Source organism: Paramisgurnus dabryanus, chromosome 22 (genome assembly GCF_030506205.2).
Source record: "Paramisgurnus dabryanus chromosome 22, PD_genome_1.1, whole genome shotgun sequence".
Taxonomy (NCBI): Eukaryota; Metazoa; Chordata; class Actinopteri; order Cypriniformes; family Cobitidae; genus Paramisgurnus; species Paramisgurnus dabryanus.
Window position 1 is genome coordinate 28,654,851 of NC_133358.1, and position 23,072 is coordinate 28,677,922.

General features: G+C 40.1%; 2 protein-coding genes across 3 annotated transcripts in view; one reads left to right on the forward strand and one right to left on the reverse strand.

Moving 5' to 3' along the window:
• The first annotated feature begins 147 nt into the window (after nucleotides 1-147).
• cebpd (CCAAT enhancer binding protein delta) lies at nucleotides 148-1,550 on the forward strand. Its single transcript, XM_065258625.2, has one exon. The coding sequence runs from the start codon at nucleotides 382-384 to the stop codon at nucleotides 1,255-1,257; it is 876 nt and encodes a 291-aa protein (XP_065114697.1). The 5' UTR covers nucleotides 148-381; the 3' UTR covers nucleotides 1,258-1,550.
• spidr (scaffold protein involved in DNA repair) overlaps nucleotides 934-23,072 on the reverse strand; it is a 65,724-nt gene continuing 43,585 nt past the window's right edge. For both annotated transcript variants that reach the window (XM_065258621.2, XM_065258622.2), the window contains 9 exons: nucleotides 20,483-20,570; nucleotides 19,693-19,824; nucleotides 17,630-17,689; nucleotides 16,913-17,114; nucleotides 13,925-14,056; nucleotides 7,143-7,236; nucleotides 4,746-4,860; nucleotides 2,431-2,481; nucleotides 934-2,154 (listed from right to left, as the gene is read on the reverse strand). In XM_065258621.2, coding sequence (XP_065114693.1) covers nucleotides 2,041-2,154; nucleotides 2,431-2,481; nucleotides 4,746-4,860; nucleotides 7,143-7,236; nucleotides 13,925-14,056; nucleotides 16,913-17,114; nucleotides 17,630-17,689; nucleotides 19,693-19,824; nucleotides 20,483-20,570 — 988 coding nt within the window. In that variant the 3' untranslated portion in view covers nucleotides 934-2,040. The remainder of the gene's footprint in view (nucleotides 2,155-2,430; nucleotides 2,482-4,745; nucleotides 4,861-7,142; nucleotides 7,237-13,924; nucleotides 14,057-16,912; nucleotides 17,115-17,629; nucleotides 17,690-19,692; nucleotides 19,825-20,482; nucleotides 20,571-23,072) is intronic.

Genomic DNA, 23,072 nt, shown 5'->3' on the forward strand with positions numbered 1-23,072 from the left:
GAATGCGCTGGTGGGCGTTCACCCACACCCGTCTCTCCTCAAATAGGAGCCCGGGCGGAACATGTGACTGACACTGGACATTCACTGGCTTCCAGAAGGGGGTGGTGATCCTCTGACGTCAGCGGCGCTCTTGTACTTATGCACGAGAACTGGAGAGTTTCGATAGAGAGCTACGAGGACTTTTACACCTGTTGAGAAGAGCGCGAGACGACGTGCCCACTTGGACACATTGGTGCGCTTTTGGACATACGAACTAGGTGCGAGAGTCACTTCGTGGTTGCTAGATTAAGTTTTGGACTTTTGGACTGCCCTGGGGACGCTGTCAACTAGGGATCTGCTACTTTTCTTGCCAACTGAGTGATTATTTACACCTGTATATCTATGTCTGATATATACAACCTGGACTCTCAGTGCGTTTCACCACAATGCAACATGAGCTGGGCCATGGAGCCTGCAAACTTCTATGATAATAAAGTGACGCCAGGGGATGTCAAGGCGAGGATGCCCGGAACCGAGCATGGCATCGCCGAGGACAACGGCAGCAGCATGGTGGAGCTGAGCAACGCCCCTGCCATCTACGACGATGAGAGCGCAATCGACTTCAGCGTCTACATCGACTCCATGTCCACGGTACCTTTGGAGATCTGCAATGACGAACTGTTCGCAGACCTGTTTAACAGCACTGTGAAGCAAGAAAAGCCAGATTTCTACTTGCCACACCATGCGCAACAGGTAAGCGCTGGCACCTTTGCGCAAAAGAGCTTGGAGAGGCTGCAGCACCCGGAGGTGAGCTTTGGAAAGGGCGCGTTTTGCGCGCCGATCAAGAAGGAGGCGGACTGGAGCGACAGCGAGCTCTCCTCGTCGTTACCATCTCAGATCGAGACGTGCGCAAAGACCTCGGTAAGCCTTCATACGGGCCAACCGACGCCGCCCACCACACCCGAACCCGAGCCTGTCACCCACAGGAGACTGGGAAAGGAGAAGGGTAAAAAGTCAGTGGACAGACACAGCCCGGAGTATCGCCAACGACGCGAGAGGAACAACATCGCCGTGCGTAAAAGCAGAGACAAGGCTAAGCAGCGCAACTTTGAGATGCAACAGAAGATGCTCGAGCTGAACGCGGAGAACGAGCGCCTGCACAAAACTATCGATCAGTTAACGCGAGAACTGAGCAGTCTCAGAAACTTCTTCAAACAGCTGCCCGATCCCTCGTTTGGAACTGGGGCGGGTGCGCGCTCGGCTGTTGACAGTCGGTGACGCGCGTCCGAGAGTGCGCCACAGCCAAATCCTGCCAATTCTCTCTCCAACATACCTCAGTGAACTTTATTGATGATTTCTGTAGCATAAGTGCATCAAGTTACATCTTGGATAATGGACTTATTTTTGTGAATTTTGTTTTTTGTATTCTAAATTATTACGGAAAAGCTTCATATAACTTACGTTTTTATGGTACCTGTTTTATAATTCAAACGTCTTTATAATGCCAGAGCATGTTTGACGATTTTACAGTGTGTACAAATGTGTATAATAAACCATGTGAAATTTCCAAACCCTCATGAGAACGCGCATGTGTTTAAGGGGCGGGTCGGAAGGGGCGTGGTTTATTGAAAGGTGTAGCTGTCAAACTTGAACACCTCAATGGCACGTGTTTCAGAATAGGACATAAAAAATGCAGAGATGTGGTGGCATAACACTTTATTTATAGTGTTGAATGTCAATATTAAGCCATCAAAGAGACAAGATAAAAAACATTTAAGTTTTTTTAACAAATAAATTAATCTAAACATCACCATTAAATGGCTAGCAGCGACTCTTTGCTTTACAGACTTTAAAGCATATAAGAGGTCAGGCATTTAAAACAAAAAATACAACAGTAGTATCTTTTATACAAACATTCAACTTTCAAAAACTCTATGAAGTGTGGACAGCTTATGAAACAAAGTCTTCTTTATTTGTGTCTATGTTTTTTATATCACTTTGGAGGTAAAACAGACCAATGCTGATTGATTACTATCTTGGGTTTTGAAACAGATAAGCAGGTCAAATGGTTAACTCCTCCAAACCCATCCAAACACTGTGACTTCGTCTGATGACATGGACCAGGGCACTCAGAGGTCCGATCTCTGTCCCAAGAACACTTTCCACCGTGTAACCCTTTCAAGCAAAGAGATCAGATATATGAAAACCAGGGACACTTAAATGGGAATCAAACACAACCGTAATGAAAACAACATAAGACTAATGCAGGTCGATTTATGCTCAAACAGAAAAGGTTATAAATAGCTAAAGTTGACTGACAAGGTCACATTTGGTTAAGGATTGTTTTGACAACATAGTGAGTTATAATATCTAAAAACGTGGCACTTGTAATTTGCACAGCATTTAGCATCTAAATAAACACTGCACGTTTAAAATAATGCAAAAAATTACTTCAGCGTTTATTGTTGAGTTCAGGAGAGAGCTGATGGTCTTTTGTTGCAACTGAAACACATGTGCATGAAAACATACAGTTAAAAACTTTATTCATGCAACCCTGTATTAAAGATTATTGATAACACACAGACGTCAGCGAATCTCAAAAAGACTTTGAGTTCTCAGGAAAGTCTGAACTTTACTAAAATATGCACATTGATGGATTCATCTTGATATTACATAAATTCATATGCATAATACTTAAACATGTTCAAATCTTCCTATCCTCAAACCTTTCAAACACTTCATTCCCCACCCAACATTTCCGAAATTTTATTTGATATATCTCCTCAAATCTGTTCTGTATGAGCCCTGAAACTTTCAGGAAACCAAACAGAACTTGTAGATAAACTCAGTGTGAAGGGTTATTGAGTTTTTGCAGGGATGATAAAATCATGGTAGCTTTAATTTTTTTAGTTTTTACATGTGAATCATAATTAGACAGACACATAAGCTGGGTTTCTCTCGAAATAAAGCCAATTTGTTTTCAAAAAATTGCCAAATAATAAAAACATGTGAATTAGGTGCATTTCCATAAACTTGTTTGAACGAATGACGGTGGAATATAACCTAGTAACCAACATAAATAAAAGAGGGGGCATGGTTCAAAAATGGAGACAGGACTGAATCTAGTTTACTAGCAGTGCAGCTTGTAATGCAAAAACTGTGTGCACAGAAAAAGAAATTCAGGATATTTGATGCAGGCACTAGCAGCAAGGGAACTGCAAAGACATCGAGCCCCGTCCCCCGTATATGGGAAAGACAACGTCAAACGATCAGTCACGTGGATTTAACGGTAGGTACGTCAGAATTTATTCGGCAAATGTTGTTTCCATCTCTTATAGATCACATTTAGGGGAGAGCGGGGCACAACCTAACTCTTTCTGTTTTTGGCTCAATCATTAAAAAAATATTTGAGTTTGATTCATTATATTTTTACACAAGCAACACACACATCTCTGCTACAAATGAACATTTAAAGTTTGTTTCTAGTACTTACCATTCTTGGACAATTACACCAAACGTGACAGAAGTGCAAAACGTTACAACTTACCCCATCGGTGGGGTTAATTGTAACAGGCAGGGGGTTAGTTGTAACACTTAAAAAAAAAAAAGTTTGCAGGCAAATATTTCAACACTATTTTGTCTATATAGTTGAAGTGGATATTGTTTATATATCTGTCTATAATAGACATGTATCTACACTGTATTCATTCATCCAACCCTTTTCTTACAATAGTTCAATTATAAATAAATACAAATGTCTAAATATGTGAGGAAAAAGCAGCACAATTATAACAAATCATTTTTTTTATATGTGACCCAGTCTGTAATAACAATACTACAGTTTCAAATTCAAATTCTGAGATAATGAGCATCAAAGTCTGATTTTAGCCATTCATTTCATTATAATTTCAATCTTTGACGTGACCTTATTCAATCAATATTAAAGATATGAACAAAAATTAATTTGACACACAATTTTTGATAAGACAGGCACGTTTATTTTGTTGGCAGCCAGCAATCATTCGTGTGTAGCCTTTTTAAAACAACGGCAAGAATTACGCTAACGTTAGCGGTTTTCATATCATTAGTGCTGAGGGGTTTGTTGTAACACAGCGTTACAATTAACCTCGCTGGGTCAAAATATTTTCAAGCCCACCAAGAAAGTTGCTAAGAGCTGCAGACAGATTTCAAAACGATGATATGTTTTAGTCAACAAGACACTGATTAATATGACATAGCATTGGATTTGGTATCTTACACACCCAACTTAGAAACCGAACAAAAAAAAAACATATGATGAAAAAATTTACTAACATGCCACCAAAACGCGTGTTCATTAATAACTCTCTGGAAAAACATTATACATTTCCAATAATTTGCGGGAGATCATATTTGGCAGCGGAAAAAAATACCGGAAAAACAAAACGCTCAACCTTGTGCAACAATGTAAACAGTCCGTGTTACAACTAACCCTGCTTTAGTTTTTGCCCCGCGCACCCCTGCTCTTTTTCGCACAAGTCAAAAACCACCTCAAGGCAAGCATAAAAACCTTTTTGCGAATTAAATTTGCCGTTTCCATCACTCGTTTCTTATGCAATACTTCAAAATGCGCATAAAATCTGTGTGATGGAAACCATTTCCTTTTGTGTTCACGTTTCGGTTTTAAAAGGACACAAGTGTATTTTTGGGTGAAGCGTCTCTTTGACAGTATAATGAAAAAAGTATTCAAAATGACACAAGATCTGATCAACCTGTATAAATCTCACCTTGACTTTGACCGTACAGTTTCTCAGTGATGGACAGTTAAGAAACACATCGAGCTGCATCTTTGTGGTTGGTTCGTCCATCGTTGTTCCACACATTAAACAGTGAAATCCTTCCCTAAACACAACAAAGCATGTACTTTAATTGCTGTTTTTTACAGATGTTATTTGTGCCTTCTCCAGTTTAAATGTATGATTCAGGGCAAACCGTGATTCATCAGTTCAACTTTACTCTTAAAAGCTGGAATGTGAAAACAACCATAATGTTGTGGGTTGTAATTGTACTGAAAATGATGGCTAAGAGGCATAAACTCTGAACACATGCAGGTCAACTACCCCATGGAGTGTTTACTTAATCTTTTAGTCATTTTTAGACCAAAATATGTTTTTGCATGTTTACTAATATTTATTGGATGCTTTAGTGTGCAAGTATCAAATATTTAAGGAATATTCCACTTTCATAAAAACATCTGATGATTTACTCACCCCCTCACCCGCATGTCACCCAAGATTTTTATGTCTTTTTTTGTTCAGTCAACAAGAAATTAAGTTTTTTAAGAAAAACATTTCAGGATTTTCAATGCAGTTTAAAATTGCAGTTGTGATGCAGCTTCAAAGGGCTCTAAACGATCCCAGACGAGGCATGAGGGTCTTTTCGTCATTTTCGCAAAAAATAAGTTTTTTATGAAAAACTTCTCGTCTTGCATGAGCCTTGTGATGCATCAGCGTGACCTTACGTATTACGTAATCACGTCGAAAGGTCATGCGTGACGTACGCAAAACTACCGCTCCAGTGTTTAAAAGTGTGGAGAAAGTTGTTGTATGTAGAATGATACTTATTCATGTCTTTGTGTCAGTTTAATGTTTAAAATGGTCCACAAGTGTGCGTTTCACATTTGTAACGCGTGACCTTTCGATGTCATTACATAATACGTAAGGACTCACTGGCGCGTCACACAACTAGTGGAAGACGAGAAGTTGTGGTTTAAAAGCAGATGGTTTGGCCCACACAGTCTTCAAGTGAGTCTGGATTATATAAAGCAAGAGAAAAAACTGTGACAGTCCCTGTACTGTACATACATCTGGCATTCCAAAATGTATGGAAAAGGGGCCATATCCCAAAACACGTGCATTTTGTTGACCTTTCAAATAAAAAGTTTGATCTGCAACACAGATCTAATTTTTGCACAATTCAAGTGAAATATTTACATATCAATGCCTATTCAGCGTTCAGCAACTTGACAGGGACATTTTTGGTCATTTAACACGCAATGGCAGCCAATCACAAGTGAGGTCATTTACATATGAAAGTTTTTAGGGTATAATGAATGACACAAACAGCCTTTTATAATATTAAATGTCAGAAAGAGGGTAGTAACTAGTCAAATACAATTTTAAAGGAAAACACCACAGTTTTTCAATATTTTACTATGTTCTTACCTCAACTTAGACGAATTAATGCATACCTATCTTTTTTCAATACGTGCTCTTAATCTTTGTACAGCGCGTCGTGACTGTGTTAGCATTTAGCCTAGCCCCATTCATTCCTTAGGATCCAAACCGGAATTAATTTAGAAGCCACCAAACACTTCCATGTTTTCCCTATTTAAAGACTGTTATATGAGTAGTTACACGAGTAAGTATGGTGGCACAAAATAAAACGTGGAGATTTTTTAGATGATAATAAATGAGAACTATATTGTATGGCGGAAGGGCGCTAAGTTTGCAGCACTTCCACCTCGGCGCAGTAATATTGACGGAAGTTTGAATGAGAGGAGGAGTAGTCAGGAGTGATGATGTTACTGCGCGCCGAGGTCGAAGTGCTGCAAACTAAGTGCTCTTCCGCCATACAATATAGTTCTCATTTTTTATCCGCTTAAAAAATCGGCACATTTTATTCTTGTGCCACCATACTTACTCATACATGGAAGTGTTTGGTGGCTTCTAAATTCATCCCTGTTTGGATCCTAAGGAATGAATGGGGCTAGGCTAAATGCTAACACATTCACAACGCACTGTACAAAGATAAAGTGCCCGCATTGAAAAAAGTTAGGTATGTATTCATTCGTCTAAGTTGAGGTAAGAACATAGTAAAATATTAAAAAACGGTGGTGTTTTCCTTTAATTAACATCATTAGCGGACTTCATAAAAATGTATGCATTTGACAGATGTTTTTATCCAAAGCCTAAATTTGTTATCAACATGTCTGTTCCCTGAGTTCAAACCCATGATATTTTGTGCTGCTAAGGCAATGCTCTACCATTACTGATCAAAACACAGGCAACTCTTAGGAAAGTTTTTGATTCACTTTAAATTTTGACTAGTGTGCATACTAACTACATGGTACTAAAAAACTTCGTTTGGATCTAGAATAGTCCTGGAAAGATCTCTGGACTTACTGTTTATCTTGAGCCGTCTCTAAACGGCTACTCCCACAGTGACTGCAGGCGGGCCAAGAGAACGCTGTGCTTTCGTCCACTTCTGTAATAACACCTGTAAACCACACGTTTATGAGCATCATTTTATTCCCACATGAAAATACAATTACCAAACCATCACATCAGAAATTAGTTCCCGGAGCTATTAATTTACAGAATTAGTCCTGGTCATTACAGCTCATTTGATTTAACTTTAATTATAAAAGCAAACACAAACGCAGAAATTATTATTATATGAAATAAATGAATTAATGCCACATTAAAACACGTCCTTAAAGCTGAAAAACTATGTAGGGGCCTCAAAATGATTAAATAAATATTACTTATATTTTCTGAAGAACTTGTGAGTGTTGTTTGCCTGTGTAAGACAGCTCACTACAATGCAAGACTGCAAATGGTGTTAGTATATATGGTTGCTAAGGTATTTTAGCATGTTGCTACGTGTTTGCTTAGATGTTGAGTGTTTCTGGCACACAGGAAGGTTGACGCTAAGGGGTTCAGAGTGTCTTTGGCACATTGCTATGTGGTCGCCAAGGGGTCACATGTGTCTTTGGCACGCATGTACCCCTCCTACTATGTGGTTGCTAAGGGTTCAGTGTTTTTGGCACAAAATTATGTGGTTGCCAAGGGGTTCCTTGTGTATTTGGCACGTATGTGGACACCAAGGGGTTCTGAGTGTCTTTGGCACGTTACCATGTGGTCACTAAGGGGTTCCGAATGTCTTCAGCACTATGTGGTAATTAAGGGGTTCCATGTGTTTTTGGCGCATATGTGGACACCAAGAGGTATTAAGGGTCTTTGGCACATTGCTATGTGGTCACTAAGGGGTCACATGTGTCTTTGGCACGTATGTGGACACCAATGGGTCACATGTGTCTTTGGCACGTATGTGGACACCAAGGGGTTTGGAGTGTCTCTGGCATGGTACTATGTGGTTGCTAAGGGTTCAGTGTTTTTGGCACAAAGTTATGTGTTTGCCAAGGGGTTCCTTGTGTATTTGGCACGTGTGTGGACACCAAGGGGTTCTGAGTGTCTTTGGCACGTTACCATGTGGTCACTAAGGGGTTCCGAAGTCTTTGGCACCTTCCTATGCAGTCGCTAAGGGATTCTGAATGTCTTCAGCACGTTGCTATGTGGTAATTAAGGGGTTCCATGTGTTTTTGGCACATATGTGGACACCAAGAGGTATTAAGGGTCTTTGGCACATTGCTAGGTGGTCACTAAGAGGTTCCGAGTGTCTTTGGCAAATTGCTTTGTGGTCACTATGGGGTCCCATGTGTATTTGGCACGTATGTGGACACCAAAGTGGTTCTGAGTGTCTTTGGCATGTTACTATGTGGTCGCTATGGGGTCCCATGTGTATTTGGCACGTATGTGGACACCAAGGGGATCTGAGTGTCTTTGGCACGTTACCATGTGGTCACTAAGGGGTTCCGAATGTCTTTGGCACCTTCCTATGCAGTCGCTAAGGGATTCTGAATGTCTTCAGCACTTTGCTATGTGGTAATTAAGGGGTTCCATGTGTTTTTGGCGCATATGTGGACACCAAGAGGTATTAAGCGTCTTTGGCACATTGCTATGTGGTCACTAAGAGGTTCCGAGTGTCTTTGGCACGTTGCTATGTGGTTGCTAAGGGGTTCCATGTGTCTTTGGCACGTTGCTATGTGCTCACTAAGAGGTTCTTAATGTCTTTGGCACGTTGCTATGTGGTTGCCAAGGGGTTCCAAGTGTCTTTGGCACATTGCTTTGTGGTCGCTATGGGGTCCCATGTGTCTCTGGCACGTATGTGGACACCAAAGGGGTTCTGAGTGTCTTTGGCACTTTACTATATGGTCGCTAAGGGGTTCTGAGTGTCTTTGGCACTTTCCTATGTGGTCGCTAAGGGGTTCTGAGTGTCTTTGGCACTTTCCTATGTGGTAGCTAAGGGGTTCTGTGCATCTTTGGCTTTTTACTAGGTGGTCACTAAGCGGTTCTGAATGTTTTTGGCATGTTGCTATGTGGTTGCCAAGGGGTTCAGAATGTATTTGCCACGTTGTTATGTGGTCGCTAACGTCTTCCGAATGTCTTTAGCACCTTATTATGTGGTCGCTAAGGGGTTCTGAATGTCTTTGGCACATTTCTATCTAATCGCTAAGGAGTTCCGTGTGTCTTTGGCACGTATGTGGATACCAAGGGATTCTGAGGTCTTTGGCACATTGCTAAGTGGTCGCCAAGGGGTTATGGGTGTCTTTGGCACGTTACTATGTGGTTGCTAAGGGGTTCCATGTGTCTTTGGCACGTTGCTATGTGCTCACTAAGAGGTTCTTAGTGTCTTTGGCACGTTGCTATGTGGTTGCCAAGGGGTTCCAAGTGTCTTTGGCACATTGCTTTGTGGTCGCTATGGGGTCCCATGTGTCTTTGGCACGTATGTGGACACCAAGGGGATCTGAGTGTCTTTGGCACTTTCCTATGTGGTCGTTAAGGGGTTCTGAGTGTCTTTGGCACTTTCCTATGTGGTCGCTAAGGGGTTCTGAGTGTCTTTGGCACGTATGTGGACACCAAGGGGATCTGAGTGTCTTTGGCACTTTCCTATGTGGTCGTTAAGGGGTTCTGAGTGTCTTTGGCACTTTCCTATGTGGTCGCTAAGGGGTTCTGAGTGTCTTTGGCACTTTCCTATGTGGTCGTTAAGGGGTTCTGAGTGTCTTTGGCACTTTCCTATGTGGTCGTTAAGGGGTTCTGAGTGTCTTTGGCACTTTCCTATGTGGTAGCTAAGGGGTTCTGTGCATCTTTGGCTTTTTACTAGGTGGTCACTAAGCGGTTCTGAATGTTTTTGGCATGTTGCTATGTGGTTGCCAAGGGGTTCAGAATGTATTTGCCACGTTGTTATGTGGTCGCTAACGTCTTCCGAATGTCTTTAGCACCTTATTATGTGGTCGCTAAGGGGTTCTGAATGTCTTTGGCATGTTTCTATCTAATCGCTAAGGAGTTCCGTGTGTCTTTGGCATGTATGTGGATACCAAGGGATTCTGAGGTCTTTGGCATTGCTAAGTGGTCGCCAAGGGGTTATGGGTGTCTTTGGCACTTTACTATGTGGTTGCCAAGATGTCTTTGGCACACTGCTATGTGGTCGCTCAGGGGTTTAGAATGTCTTTGTCCGATTACTATGTGGCCACTTAGGGGTTTTGTGCGTGTCTGGGTTCTGGCTAGATTGAATACAGTTACGGCCAAATCTCGCGAGATGTTGGGTTTAGGGTTAGGTTTGGAGGTGGAGGATTAGTATGAAAAACAGTGCTCATCTGCAAGATTTCACAAGATTTTGGCCATAGCTGTATTCCTTCTAGCCAAAAGCGCCTCTTTGGCACACTGCTATGTGGTTGCTAAGGGGTTCTGAGTGTCTTTGGCACACTGCTATGTGGTTGCTAAGGGGTTCTGAGTGTCTTTGGCATGATGCTATGTGGTTGCTAAGGGGTTCTGAAAGTCTTTGACACATTGCTATGTGGTTGCCAAGAGGTTCTAAGTGCATTTTACACACTGGGTGTGGTTGTCAAGGGAATGCAGGTGTCTTTGGCCCTTGCTATGTGGTTGCTAAGGGGTTCTGAGTGTCTTTGGCACACTTCTATGTGGTTGCTAAGGGGTTCTGAGTGTCTTTGGCACACTCCTATGTGGTTGCTAAGGGGTTCTGAGTGTCTTTGACACATTGCTATGTGGTTGCCAAGAGGTTCTAAGTGCATTTTACACACTGGGTGTGGTTGTCAAGGGAATGCAGGTGTCTTTGGCCCTTGCTATGTGGTTGCTAAGGGGTTCTGAGTGTCTTTGGCAGGTTGCTACGTGGTTGCCAAGGGGTTCCGAGTGCATTTTACACACCGGGTGTGGTTGTCAAGGGGATGCAGGTGTCTTTGGCCCTTGCTATGTGGTTGCTATGGGGTTCTAAGCATCTTCAGCACATTCCTATGTGGATGCCAATAGGTTCTGAGTGTCTTTGGCACGTTGCTATTTGGTTGCCAAGGGGTTCCGAGTGCATTTTACACTGCCATGTGGTTGTTAAGGGGATGCAAGTGTCTTTGGCCCTTGCTATGTGGTTACTATGGGTTTCTGAGCATATTTAGCACGTTACTATGTGGACGCCAATGGGTTCTGAGTGTCTTTGGCACGTTGCTACGTGGTTGCCAAGGGGTTCCGAGTGCATTTTACACACTGCCATGCGGTTGGTAAGTGGATGCAAATGTCTTTGGCCCTTGCTATGTGGTTACTATGGAGTTCTGAGCATATTCGGCACATTCCTATGTGGACGCCAATAGGTTCTGAGTGTCTTTGGCACGTTGCTATGTGGTTGCCAAGGGGTTCTGAGTGCATTTTACACACCGGGTGTGGTTGTCAAGGGGATGCAGGTGTCTTTGGCCCTTGCTATGGGGTTGCTTTGGGGTTCTAAGCATCTTTAGCACATTCCTATGTGGACGACAATAGGTTCTGAGTGTCTTTGGCACGTTGCTATTTGGTTGCCAAGGGGTTCCGAGTGCATTTTACACTGCCATGTGGTTGTTAAGGGGATACAAGTGTCTTTGGCACGTTGCTATGTGGTTGCCAAGGGGTTCCGAGTGCATTTTACACACCGGGTGTGGTTGTCAAGGGGATGCAGGTGTCTTTGGCCCTTACTATGTGGTTGCTATGGGGTTCTAAGCATCTTCAGCACATTCCTATGTGGACGCCAATAGGTTCTGAGTGTCTTTGGCACGTTGCTATTTGGTTGCCAAGGGGTTCCGAGTGCATTTTACACTGCCATGTGGTTGTTAAGGGGATGCAAGTGTCTTTGGCACGTTGCTATGTGGTTACTATGGGTTTCTGAGCATATTTAGCACATTACTATGTGGACGCCAATGGGTTCTGAGTGTCTTTGGCACGTTGCTACGTGGTTGCCAAGGGGTTCCGAGTGCATTTTACACACTGCCATGCGGTTGGTAAGGGGATGCGAGTGTCTTTGGCCCTTGCTATGTGGTTGCTATGGGGTTCTAAGCATCTTCGGCACATTCCTATGTGGACGCCAATGGGGTCCTGAGTGTCTTTGGCACATTGCTACGTGGTTGCCAAGGGGTTCCGAGTGCATTTTACACTGCCATGTGGTTGTTAAGGGGATGCGAGTGTCTTTGGCCCTTGCTATGTGGTTACTATGGGTTTCTGAGCATATTTATTACATAACTATGAGGACGCCAATGGGTTCTGAGTGTCTTTGGCAGGTTGCTACGTGGTTGCCAAGGGGTTCCGAGTGCATTTTACACTGCCATGTGGTTGGTAAGGGGATGCGAGTGTCTTTGGCCCGTGCTAAGTGATTGCTATGGGGTTCTAATCATATCCGGCACATTACTATGTGGACGCCAATGGGTTCTGAGTGTCTTTGGTAATTTGCTATGTGGTTGCTAGCATGTTTCTATGGTTTTCTTTAAGGTTGCTACAATATGCAGTTGCATTCTCTACGATTTTCTGATCTTTGGTTGTAAATGTAACTCATTTAGATTTTCTTTCACCCGTTCATCATCCCTCAGGGCAAAAACGTAAATCCAATTGCTTCGAAAAGTAACAGCACTGCTTTTCTCCTCGACATTCCCCTCGATTTGCAAAGCAAACAGATGGGATAAGCAACACCTCAAAGTTTAAGTATTATGAGTTTTGAAAAATATTAAACTCCAAGCAAAAGCGCTGCATGAGCAAAAGAAAGTAAAATTAAGGCCTTTTAACTCAACTGACACTTTCTGAAAAATAACATCATAGAAACAGCATCACATCTGTCTTACATAATACACAACAGCCGCAACGATCAGCCCCCCATATGAACCTCTGCTCTCTGGAGATTCCTCAGGCAGGCAGCCAAAAACTGAAGTTGCTGACCATTGCAGCAAATAATCTGTGCTTGTTACACTTTTGGGTCACATGATTTATCTTATCTACAGGGTGAAAGAGCTACAGAGTTACAAAGTCTAATACTGGGTGTAAAAATCTCATTTCTGTTCAGTTTGACATGGAACGAGATAAGCTTTTTAAACATAATGTCTGACGGCAAGCGGCTAGAGGATCGCTTAGAAACGTCGATAGGAGCAAATTCTCAAAAACCCAGCTGGGGAATTATTAATCATCCTACATAATGTAAAGACCATTCTGTGAAAATATAACCTTGATATCTAAGTAAAGTCATGACAAAGATTCAAATCAATGTAAAATCAATGAGAGATATCAAACTCTGACGCTCCAAATTACATCATTATAAGACTTTAACCTGGATCTCACAAACAGGGTCACACATTTAAAAACACACAACAAATATTGATTGATTACTCACACACGTCTGTTCAGTCATTTCTGTACCAGCTTATTTGTCTATAAGCAATGCAAAAATACACACTAAAGTGTATTGTGTATAGGGGCTACTGGATGACCTCCCAGTTTGAGAAAGAACTGATGAAGTACTTTTAGACAGATGTCAGATGTTCACGATACTGTATGTTACCTTTAAAATAATATAATAAATGAATGAACAAAAGATACTTCACCATAATAAAACGTTTACATCTCAAAGCTAGGCAAAAAACAACTTTGCTTCAGGACAGAAAGAAGAAAAGCAAATGATAAACCACAAGATCTCTAATAAAGCTTTAGGAACAATAGCTGAGCCAACAAACAACTGGTTTCATTTAAATGAACAAACATGCTGTACCCCATGAGATTTTGGAATGTACCAAACCAGCAGGGAGAAGCTTCGGGTGGATTATACCAACCTGTGAGAGTGCAGAGAGAATACAGGGAGGTTTCTGGACACAGCTGGTCGAGTATTATAGGCCGGGGAATGCAGAAGGACACGTCTTCTGGTTCCAGTTGGATCAACGTCTGCTCCACACAAAATATTTGACCTGGTTTAGTGAAAGACCAGCACTGTTATGTCACAACATGTTCTCAAGACAAGGTTATAAAGACAACGTCAAGATTAATGGTGAAGACCTCTAGGTCTCTTAAAAGTTCAGACATGAATAGTTTCGACTTAAACGGCTTCCATTCGGCTGCGTTGAACGGTTTCTTAAAAACACTAACATAGACAAACTACATTACTAATGTATTGGAAAGCATCTGTGCTAATGGCAAACCTCTTGAGAGGTTTTGTAACACCTTTATAACACCTTAAAATGCATCATAGGGCAGTTTCACAGACAGGGTTTAGATTAACAGGACTAGGCTTTAGTTACATTATAACATTTAAGCAGTTTTTACAAACAAACCTTATAAAAAACATTACTAGTGTTCAACTTGAGACAAAACAATGGCATTAATATATGTTAAGATATGTCAATGCAAGGTGTTTTTAAATTAAGGCAGCTCAAACATGCATTTTAAACCGCCCCTTATGCCCCTGATACAGTATCAATGGAGCAGTCAAATGAGGCATCTATGTACATTTTATGTCTATGCCAGGCATACGACATCAGTGTTTAATGCATACATGCGCTGTTTTTGTAAATAGGCATCGAAGACTGACACATAATGAACAACTGCATCATTACAGTCTTAAAAAGTTAACAGCTCGCATCTATGGAACAGTTGACAGAGGCATCTTTGTATATTTATGTCTATACCCAACATATGACGCTGGTGTTGTTTTTGTGAACACACATCGAAGACTGACACATAATGAAAAACTGCATCATTACAGTCTTAAAAAGTTAACAGCTTGCATCTATGGAACAGTCGACTGAGACATCTATGTATATTTATGTCTATGCATGGCCATACAACACTGGTGTTTAAAGCACGTATGCACTGTTTTTGTGAACACACATCGAAGACTGACTCATAATGAACAACTGCATCATTACAGTCTTAAAAAGTTAACAGCTCGCATCTATGGAACAGTTGACTGAGACATCTATCTATATTTATGTCTATGCCCAACATATGACGCTGGTGCTTAACACATGCATGCATTGTTTTCGTGAACACACATCGAAGACTGACACATAATGAAAAACTGCATCATTACAGTCTTAAAAAGTTAACAGCTCGCATCTATGGAACAGTCGACTGAGCCATCTATGTATATTTATGTCTATGCCTGGCATACAACATTAGTGTTTAACGCATGCATGAGCTGTTTATATAAACACGCATCGAAGACTGACTCATAATGAACAACTGCATCATTACTGTCTTAAAAAGTTAACGGTTCGCATCTATGGAACAGTCGCATGAGGCATCTATGTATATTTATGTCTATGCCCGGCATACAATGCCGGTGTTTAACGCATGCATGTGCTGTTTTCGTAAAAACGCATCGAAGACTGACACATAATGAAAAACTGCATCATTACAGTTTTAAAAAGTTAACAGCTCGCATCTATGGAACAGTCGACTGAGGCATCTATGTATATTTATGTCTATGCCTGGCATACAACATTAGTGTTTAACGCATGCATGAGCTGTTTATATAAACAAGCATCGAAGACTGACTCATAATGAACAACTGCATCATTACAGTCTTAAAAAGTTACAGTTCGCATCTATGGAGCAGTATAATGAGGCATCTATGTATATTTATGTTTATGCCCGGCATACAATGCCGGTATTTAACACATGCATGCGTTGTTTTCAGGAAAACGCATTGAAGACTGACACATAATGAACAACTGCATCATTACAGTCTTAAAAAGTTAATGGTTCGCATCTATGGAACAGTCAAATGAGGCATCAATGTATATTTATGTCTATGCCCGGCATACAATGCCGGTGTTTAACGCATGCATGCGCTGTTTTCGTTAACACACATCGAAGACTGACACATAATGAACAAATGCATCATTACAGTCTTAAAAAGTTAACAACTTGCATTTATGGAACAGTCGACTGAGGCAACTATGTTTATTTATGTCTATGCCTGGCATACAACATTAGTGTTTAACGCATACATGCACTGTTTTTTTGTTAACACGCATCGAAGACTGACACATAATGAACAACTGCATCATTACAGTCTTAAAAAGTTAACAACTTGCATCTATGGAACAGTCGACTGAGCCATCTATCTATTTTTATGTCAATGTCTGGCGTACGACATCAGTGTTTAACGCATGCATGCGCTATTTTCATTAACACACATCTAATACAGACACATAATGAAAAACTGCATAATTAAAGTCTTAAAAAGTTAACAGCTTGCATCTATGAAGCAGTCGAATGAGGCGTCTGTGTGTATTTATGTCTATGCCTGGCATACAACGGCCGTGTTTAATGCATGCATGCGCTGTTTCGTCAACATGCATCAAACATTGACTTAATGAGCACTAAAAGCATTCTCATCACTTCATGAAATGTTATGTTTTAATAATATAATGACTGTGTCTTTTCTAAGCCTTGAAAGTTGTGAGTTGCATTGCTGTTTACTTGGGCTCCAAACGCTTTGGGATTGTATCGAAAAAATCTTAATTTGTGTCCTAAAGATAAACAAGGGTGTCGAACAACATGAGGGTGAGTAAGTAATGACAACATTTTTATTTTGGGATGAGTTATACAAAAGTTTACCAATTATATTTGCAGAGCAAAAACGTAGTTTCGTTACACAGCAAAAAGGTTTTACTTACGAAATATGATGGCATAACCATAATGTCACTTCAATAATTACAAGCGACTAATCAGCAGTGAAATGCACTTCGGTAAAACGTTCAACCTCAGGTTGATCATTCAATGACATTTCTATACATCTAGCTGGCAATATACCATACCCTGTTCCTTCACGGCGTCTCTGAAAGTCAGAATGAGTCGATCCTGCGAGATATCCAGGGCCTGTTTTACCGATCTCCGGATCAGACAGGACGGGCTCAGACACACGGGTACAGTTTTCCTAACGCTATTAGTGTGTGGATCTGTTTGAAGACTGGGATCTGTCACAAACAGTAACATCTCACCTTCACCCGCATTCAAGCTCTGCAGAATACAGGTGTACATGAAAATATAAAAAAAAAAAAATGTTTTCATATCAAAGGCATTTTATACCTTGTAAATACAAAAAATATTTTCTACGCAGATCTTCTACGCAGACATGCAACATCAAAATCCAATCAAAACAACATCATCTGTCCAGGAAAACATCTGATGATGCACAAGCGTGACCCTGAACCTCAGATTAGGTCCAAAGTTTGTCAGATCAATAATGTAGATTAGCCACTGAATGATGTCACTTACGGTAAGATATGTCATGAGTGCGTGAAGCTTTGTGAAAGTATTTTTAAAGGTGTACTGTTTGGAAGTAACCCTGAGGGCTTAAGTCTTGGCAAGCATGCTGGGAAAGCAGTTATGGTGGGTTCTTAAAAACACAATGAATGGAGACGCTAAACACTTTTCTCATAGGGTTAAGTCGGGACGAGACAGGCAGCTAGAGATGGGAGGAATAATGAATATCTGACGTACATGCATTTAGGTATAGTGCATGAAAAAATTACCAGAAATTGTTTATGAACTAAAGTGGCTCGAAAGCTGCAACGATGCTTTGAAGAGTCATCCTACAAATGAGAGGGACAGAGAGACAAAGAAAATAAAAAACAGTTCATCAATAATTTCACGTAGGACTTTATAACACCAATATAAATCTGTAACAGTTATATTGTTAAAACTGTAACTGAATTATTTTCATTCTTAATCTGTGTGTTTAAATAAATGAATGAAAGCGTGAGAGAGATTGAAAGAGAGAGAAAGTGAGAAAAATGAATGAAAAATTGAATTTTAAAATACAATTTATTCATAAAAACACTAAACCTGTTCAATTTCACATACTGCTTTTTAACACCATATAAATTCAAAATGCCTCAAGGTAAATATGTACATATATATTTTGGTTGGACATATTTTAAAGTCACTTTTTGCAGATTTTATTAATTTAGATTTTATTTTAGATTTTATCCCTCACTTAGCACCTCATTTTTTTTCACGCTATTGTTTGTTACTGTATGTAGAGATGTTCATATTGACTGTTTAACCATTAAAGGATTAGTCAATTTTCTTTAAAAATATCCAGATAAATCACCCACCACCATGTCATCCAAAATGTTGATGCCTTTCTTTGTTCAGTCGAAAATAAATTATGTTTCTTGAGGAAAAGGATTTTTCTCATTTTAATGGACTTTAATGGACCCCAACACTTAACATTTTAATGCAGTTTAAAATTGCAGTTTTAAAGAACTCTAAATGATCCCAAACGAGGCATAAGGATATTACCTAGCGAAACGATTGTCATTTTGGGAAGGAAAAATAACAAATTTGCACTTTTAAACCCACAATTCTCATCTTCCTCCGGTCCTGTGACGTGCCGGCGCGACCTCACGTAATTGCGTAATGACGTAGAAAGGTCACGTGTTACATATATGAAAATCACATTTGCGGACCATTTACACAATAAACTGACACAAAGAAATGAATTATTATCATTCGACATACAACAACGTCGGAGTGGTCCTCTTTCTCCACACTTGTAAACACTGGGGCGTAGTTTCGCATACGTCATCCGTGACCTCTTGACGTGATGACGTATTACGTGAGGTTGTGTTGGCGCGTCACACATGAGAAGTTGTGGTTTAAAAGTGCATATCTTTGATTTTTCTTGTCAAAAATGAAAATCGTTTTGCTAGACAAGACACTTATGCCTTGTTTGGGATTGTTTAGAGTCCGTTGAAACTTCAATTTTAAACTGCATTAAAACTGTTAAGTGTTGGGGTCCATTAAATGAGAAAAATCCTGAAAATGTTTTCCTCTAAAAACATAATTTCTTCTCGACTGAACAAAGAAAGACATCAACATTTTGGATGACATGGTGGTGAGTAAATTATCTGGATAAAAAAAAGGACTAATCCTTTTATCGAAAGTAAGAATTTATGAACAATTAATATTATTAGTTATATTATTATACGTGCCTACATACTTTATTGCTGCCCTGATGGTCTGGTAAAGTAATCATTTGTATGAATAATGATTTGTAATTCATATGTCCGTGGGCCAGATGACGCGGTCCGGACAAAGCTTCACTGATCGCCTCTGTCAAAGAACCTCACCCGAACATTTCCCTCTTTGCACAAACAGAGAAAGACGCATAAGCTAAAATTTTTGAAAAGTGTCCTGCTTTAGAAATGGCACTGTGATAGATGAAAAAAGAGTCAATATTTCCTGTTTAGATATTAATCCTCAGGACTGATCGCATGCTGCTAATGTAATGTTGCGTGAAAATTTGATAATGTATGTGTCCTGGTTCTGTTGTTGATCTTTTGCGCGTTCAAATTAAATAAAATGTTTGTATTGTTTTTACGGGGTCAACTGTATTTTTACTCAATGACAATTTAATATTAAAATCTTTTCTGTTACGGTTAACTAAATGTGGCCGAAAGTGGACGAGTTCAAATACCCCGTTTACACCTATATTTAGTGTCATCCACTCCTGATCCGATCAACCAAAACAAATCTTAATACCAGGTGTAAATAGCCCCTTAGTGATCACCGCATATTTTGTGTGTTTTACCTGAATGATTTCTCTTAGTGTCTGTAATACAGGTGATCGATATAAAGGTGACACAGTCTGTCCTGACAAAGGAACCATGTGACCCTGCTGGACGCTCAACCTATAGCAAAAACTAGGTGGTGGGAGTCCACCCTGAAACACACAAACCACAACGACAAACATCAAGAGAAGAGTCCGTTTAATATTTAATAGGGACAGTTTAGCCCAAATTGAAATTTTTTCACTCATGTTGTTACAAACCTGTATAATTTATATATAATTTCTTTGTTCTGATGAACACAAAGGAAGATATTTTGAACCAGACTGATCATGAGCCCCATTCACTTCCATAGTAGGAAAAAAGAATACTATGAAAGCAAATGAACGGAGAAATGTATACACGTTTGTAACAACAAGAGAGGGAGTAAATGATGAATGAATTTTCATTTTTGGGTGAACTATCCCTTTAAAGGTGAATAAAACAGGATATTAATTTTAAAATAAAATGTTGGTGTTTTACATAGACACACACACACACACATAGGGGAAAAACTTAAAAACACAGTCAGACCCCACATCGACTCCTAAACACACAAACTACACAGCTGTTGGTCTGTTAACCCGCCGTCATGCACATGCATCCAAAAAATGAGCCACATGAATAAAGTTTTGTATTTTAAATGTTAAAGGTTTATTTACATGTACTCATTGTAAATATGCCATGATGTGGTTGCTTTGACATTATAAGAAAACCAATGTCAATATAAATGTGCTGTGATTTATAAAGTGACCTTCACCGATCAAAACTTACGCTGGGAGACTGCAGAAGATCTTTATGAGATTTCGGGGCAACCAGTGGAGGCCACAAACTGTCAATCATGCTGAAGAGCGAAGAACATCTGCAAAGAGACCAAAAAAAGACGAGTCCCTGTAAAGTCAATCGTGAAAATTGTTTCTAAACACATTATAAATCTTAGAAATGTATTGCGGGAAACACGCCACAAAGACTGTAAACTATGTAGTACTGAATTGCAGAGTTTGATCGTTAAACAGTTTTTCACCACTTTTGAGTTAAAAAATTTGTAGGCGGGGCTAAAATGTTGGCGTAATGATGCACTAATACAATCGCGAGCATCCATTCAGGTTTTTGGAAGATGAGAGAGACAGCAGCATTCGGCGAGTGGGCGTGGTTTCAGCGCAGACAGCGGACACGCCCCCAGCATTTGAGAGTGGAGGATGCTGGCTGTTTTTCAAAGATTTTGATAACTTATTTTATTTATTTGCAATTTTTTTAATCATTCAATTTTGGCTGGGTGGTTAATATCCCATTTTTCTGTCTTGAGTGTCACAAACTCATTTAATATCGGACTTTAAAGGGATAGTTCACCCAAAAATGAAAATAATCTCACCCTTATGTTGTTCCAAACTCGTAAGACCTTCATTGATCTTCTGAAACACAGTTTAAGATGTTTTATATTTAGTCCGAGAGCTTGTTGACCCTTCATTGAAAATCTACGTACGGTATACTGTCAGTTAGAATTTGTTGAAGCATCGAAAATACATTTTGGTCCAAAAATAACAAAAATTACGACTTTATTCAGCATTGTCTTCTCTTCCGAGTCTGTTGTGAAGCGTATGCGCGAGACTAAAGTCACGTGATTGCAGTGACGTGGCTGACGTGTTATCTGGTGCGCCCCAGGTGTTTTTTCTTTGTGCGCCCGGGCTTCGTTTACAATCTGGGGAGACGCACGCTGTAAGTTTGAAAAAAAAACTCTGCAAACAAGTCTGAGAATAACACGTCATCCGCGTCACGTGACTTTAGTCTCGCACATGAGCTTCACAACAGATGCAGAAGAGAAGACAATGCTGAATAAAGTCGTAATTGTTTTTTATTTTTGGACCAAAATGTCTTTTCGATGCTTCAACACATTCTAACTGACCCACTGATGTCACATGGACTACTTTGATGATGTTTTTATTACCTTTCTGGACATGGACAGTATACCGTACGTAGATTTTCAATGAAGGGTCAACAAGCTCTCGGACTAAATATAAAACATCTTAAACTGTGTTTCAGAAGATGAATGGAGGTCTTACGAGTTTGGAACGACATGAGGGTGATTAATGACAATATTTTCATTTTTGGGTAAACTATCCCTTTTATCGGAATGCACAAAATTACGAGACTCTTTCAGAAGCATGGGATACAGTAGCAAAGGTGAAGTGTTAACAATGTGTGGATCATTAACTCCAATCAGTCTGACATGTTGCCAGGTTGAGCTTAAACTGGAGATGTCTGCTGACATGCATGAGATTGGTTTCACTAGCAGGCTCAGGCTTGTCCGTGTATGAACGCATACGCACACACACGTTGAGGTAAACAGTCATTTAGACATTCAAGATCTAAATCATTGCTCATTGAACATTGTTCATTTAAAATTTGGCATGCAGATTGTTATTTTAGGATCTGATTACGAGCGCAGGTGGAAACCGAGAAATCAGCCAAGTCATCCTATAAAACCATTTAAAAATTTAATATCTTATGCACCACATTATGTCCTCTCAAACTAACTTAAGACGTAGCACTTTCAACAGACTTTATCCAAAGGGACTTCAAGCTTTACATTTTATCCCTATGTGTGTTCCTTGGGATTGATCCCATGATCTTTTACTAACACAATGGTCAACAATTTAAGATACATACAGGAAAACCATGAGGTTCTTGATCATCAGAAGTTCTTTATATATCAACATACTGGTTTTTAGTATTTAAAAAAAAAAAAATTAAAACGATCCTTATCTGTGGGATCAGGTTATAAAACCCTTTAGTGTCTTTATCTTTAAGAGCGTGAAAGAGTGAAGAGGTGATTCAGAACAAGTTTCACTGCCCCCTTCATCCTGTGACCCGCTCAACCGCCCCATCCAGTCCAGCGGGCCGACACGGCTGAGATTGAGCTTATCACTGAACACTGAGCTTTAGTGAGGCCAGGGGGATCATTGGTGATGATAAGAGGTTCAAAAAGTCGGCTTTACATTTCATTACATCTCACGGTATAGATATATTGCTCATGTTTCTAAACATTAACTCTAAATTCTCTCTCACCCTTGACCATCTTACCCCCTTTTAACCGTGTCTCCTAATAGCATCTAAAATGATAAAAAAAAAAGGTGAAACCAAGAAAGAGGTTCCGAAAATCTCCTCATAAAGGTTTACCTCAGATCTTTTAATATTCAGTACATCACTGACCCACACCAGCCGAAAATATTTGTTTAAGAAAAAGTTCACCCAAAAAATTTAATTGCTCCCTTGTGCTATGTTTCAAACCCCTTAGATTTTGGATTTATTTCGCACCTCAACCTGGAAATAATTTACCTTCAATTCTTTCCTAATCACGATTTTC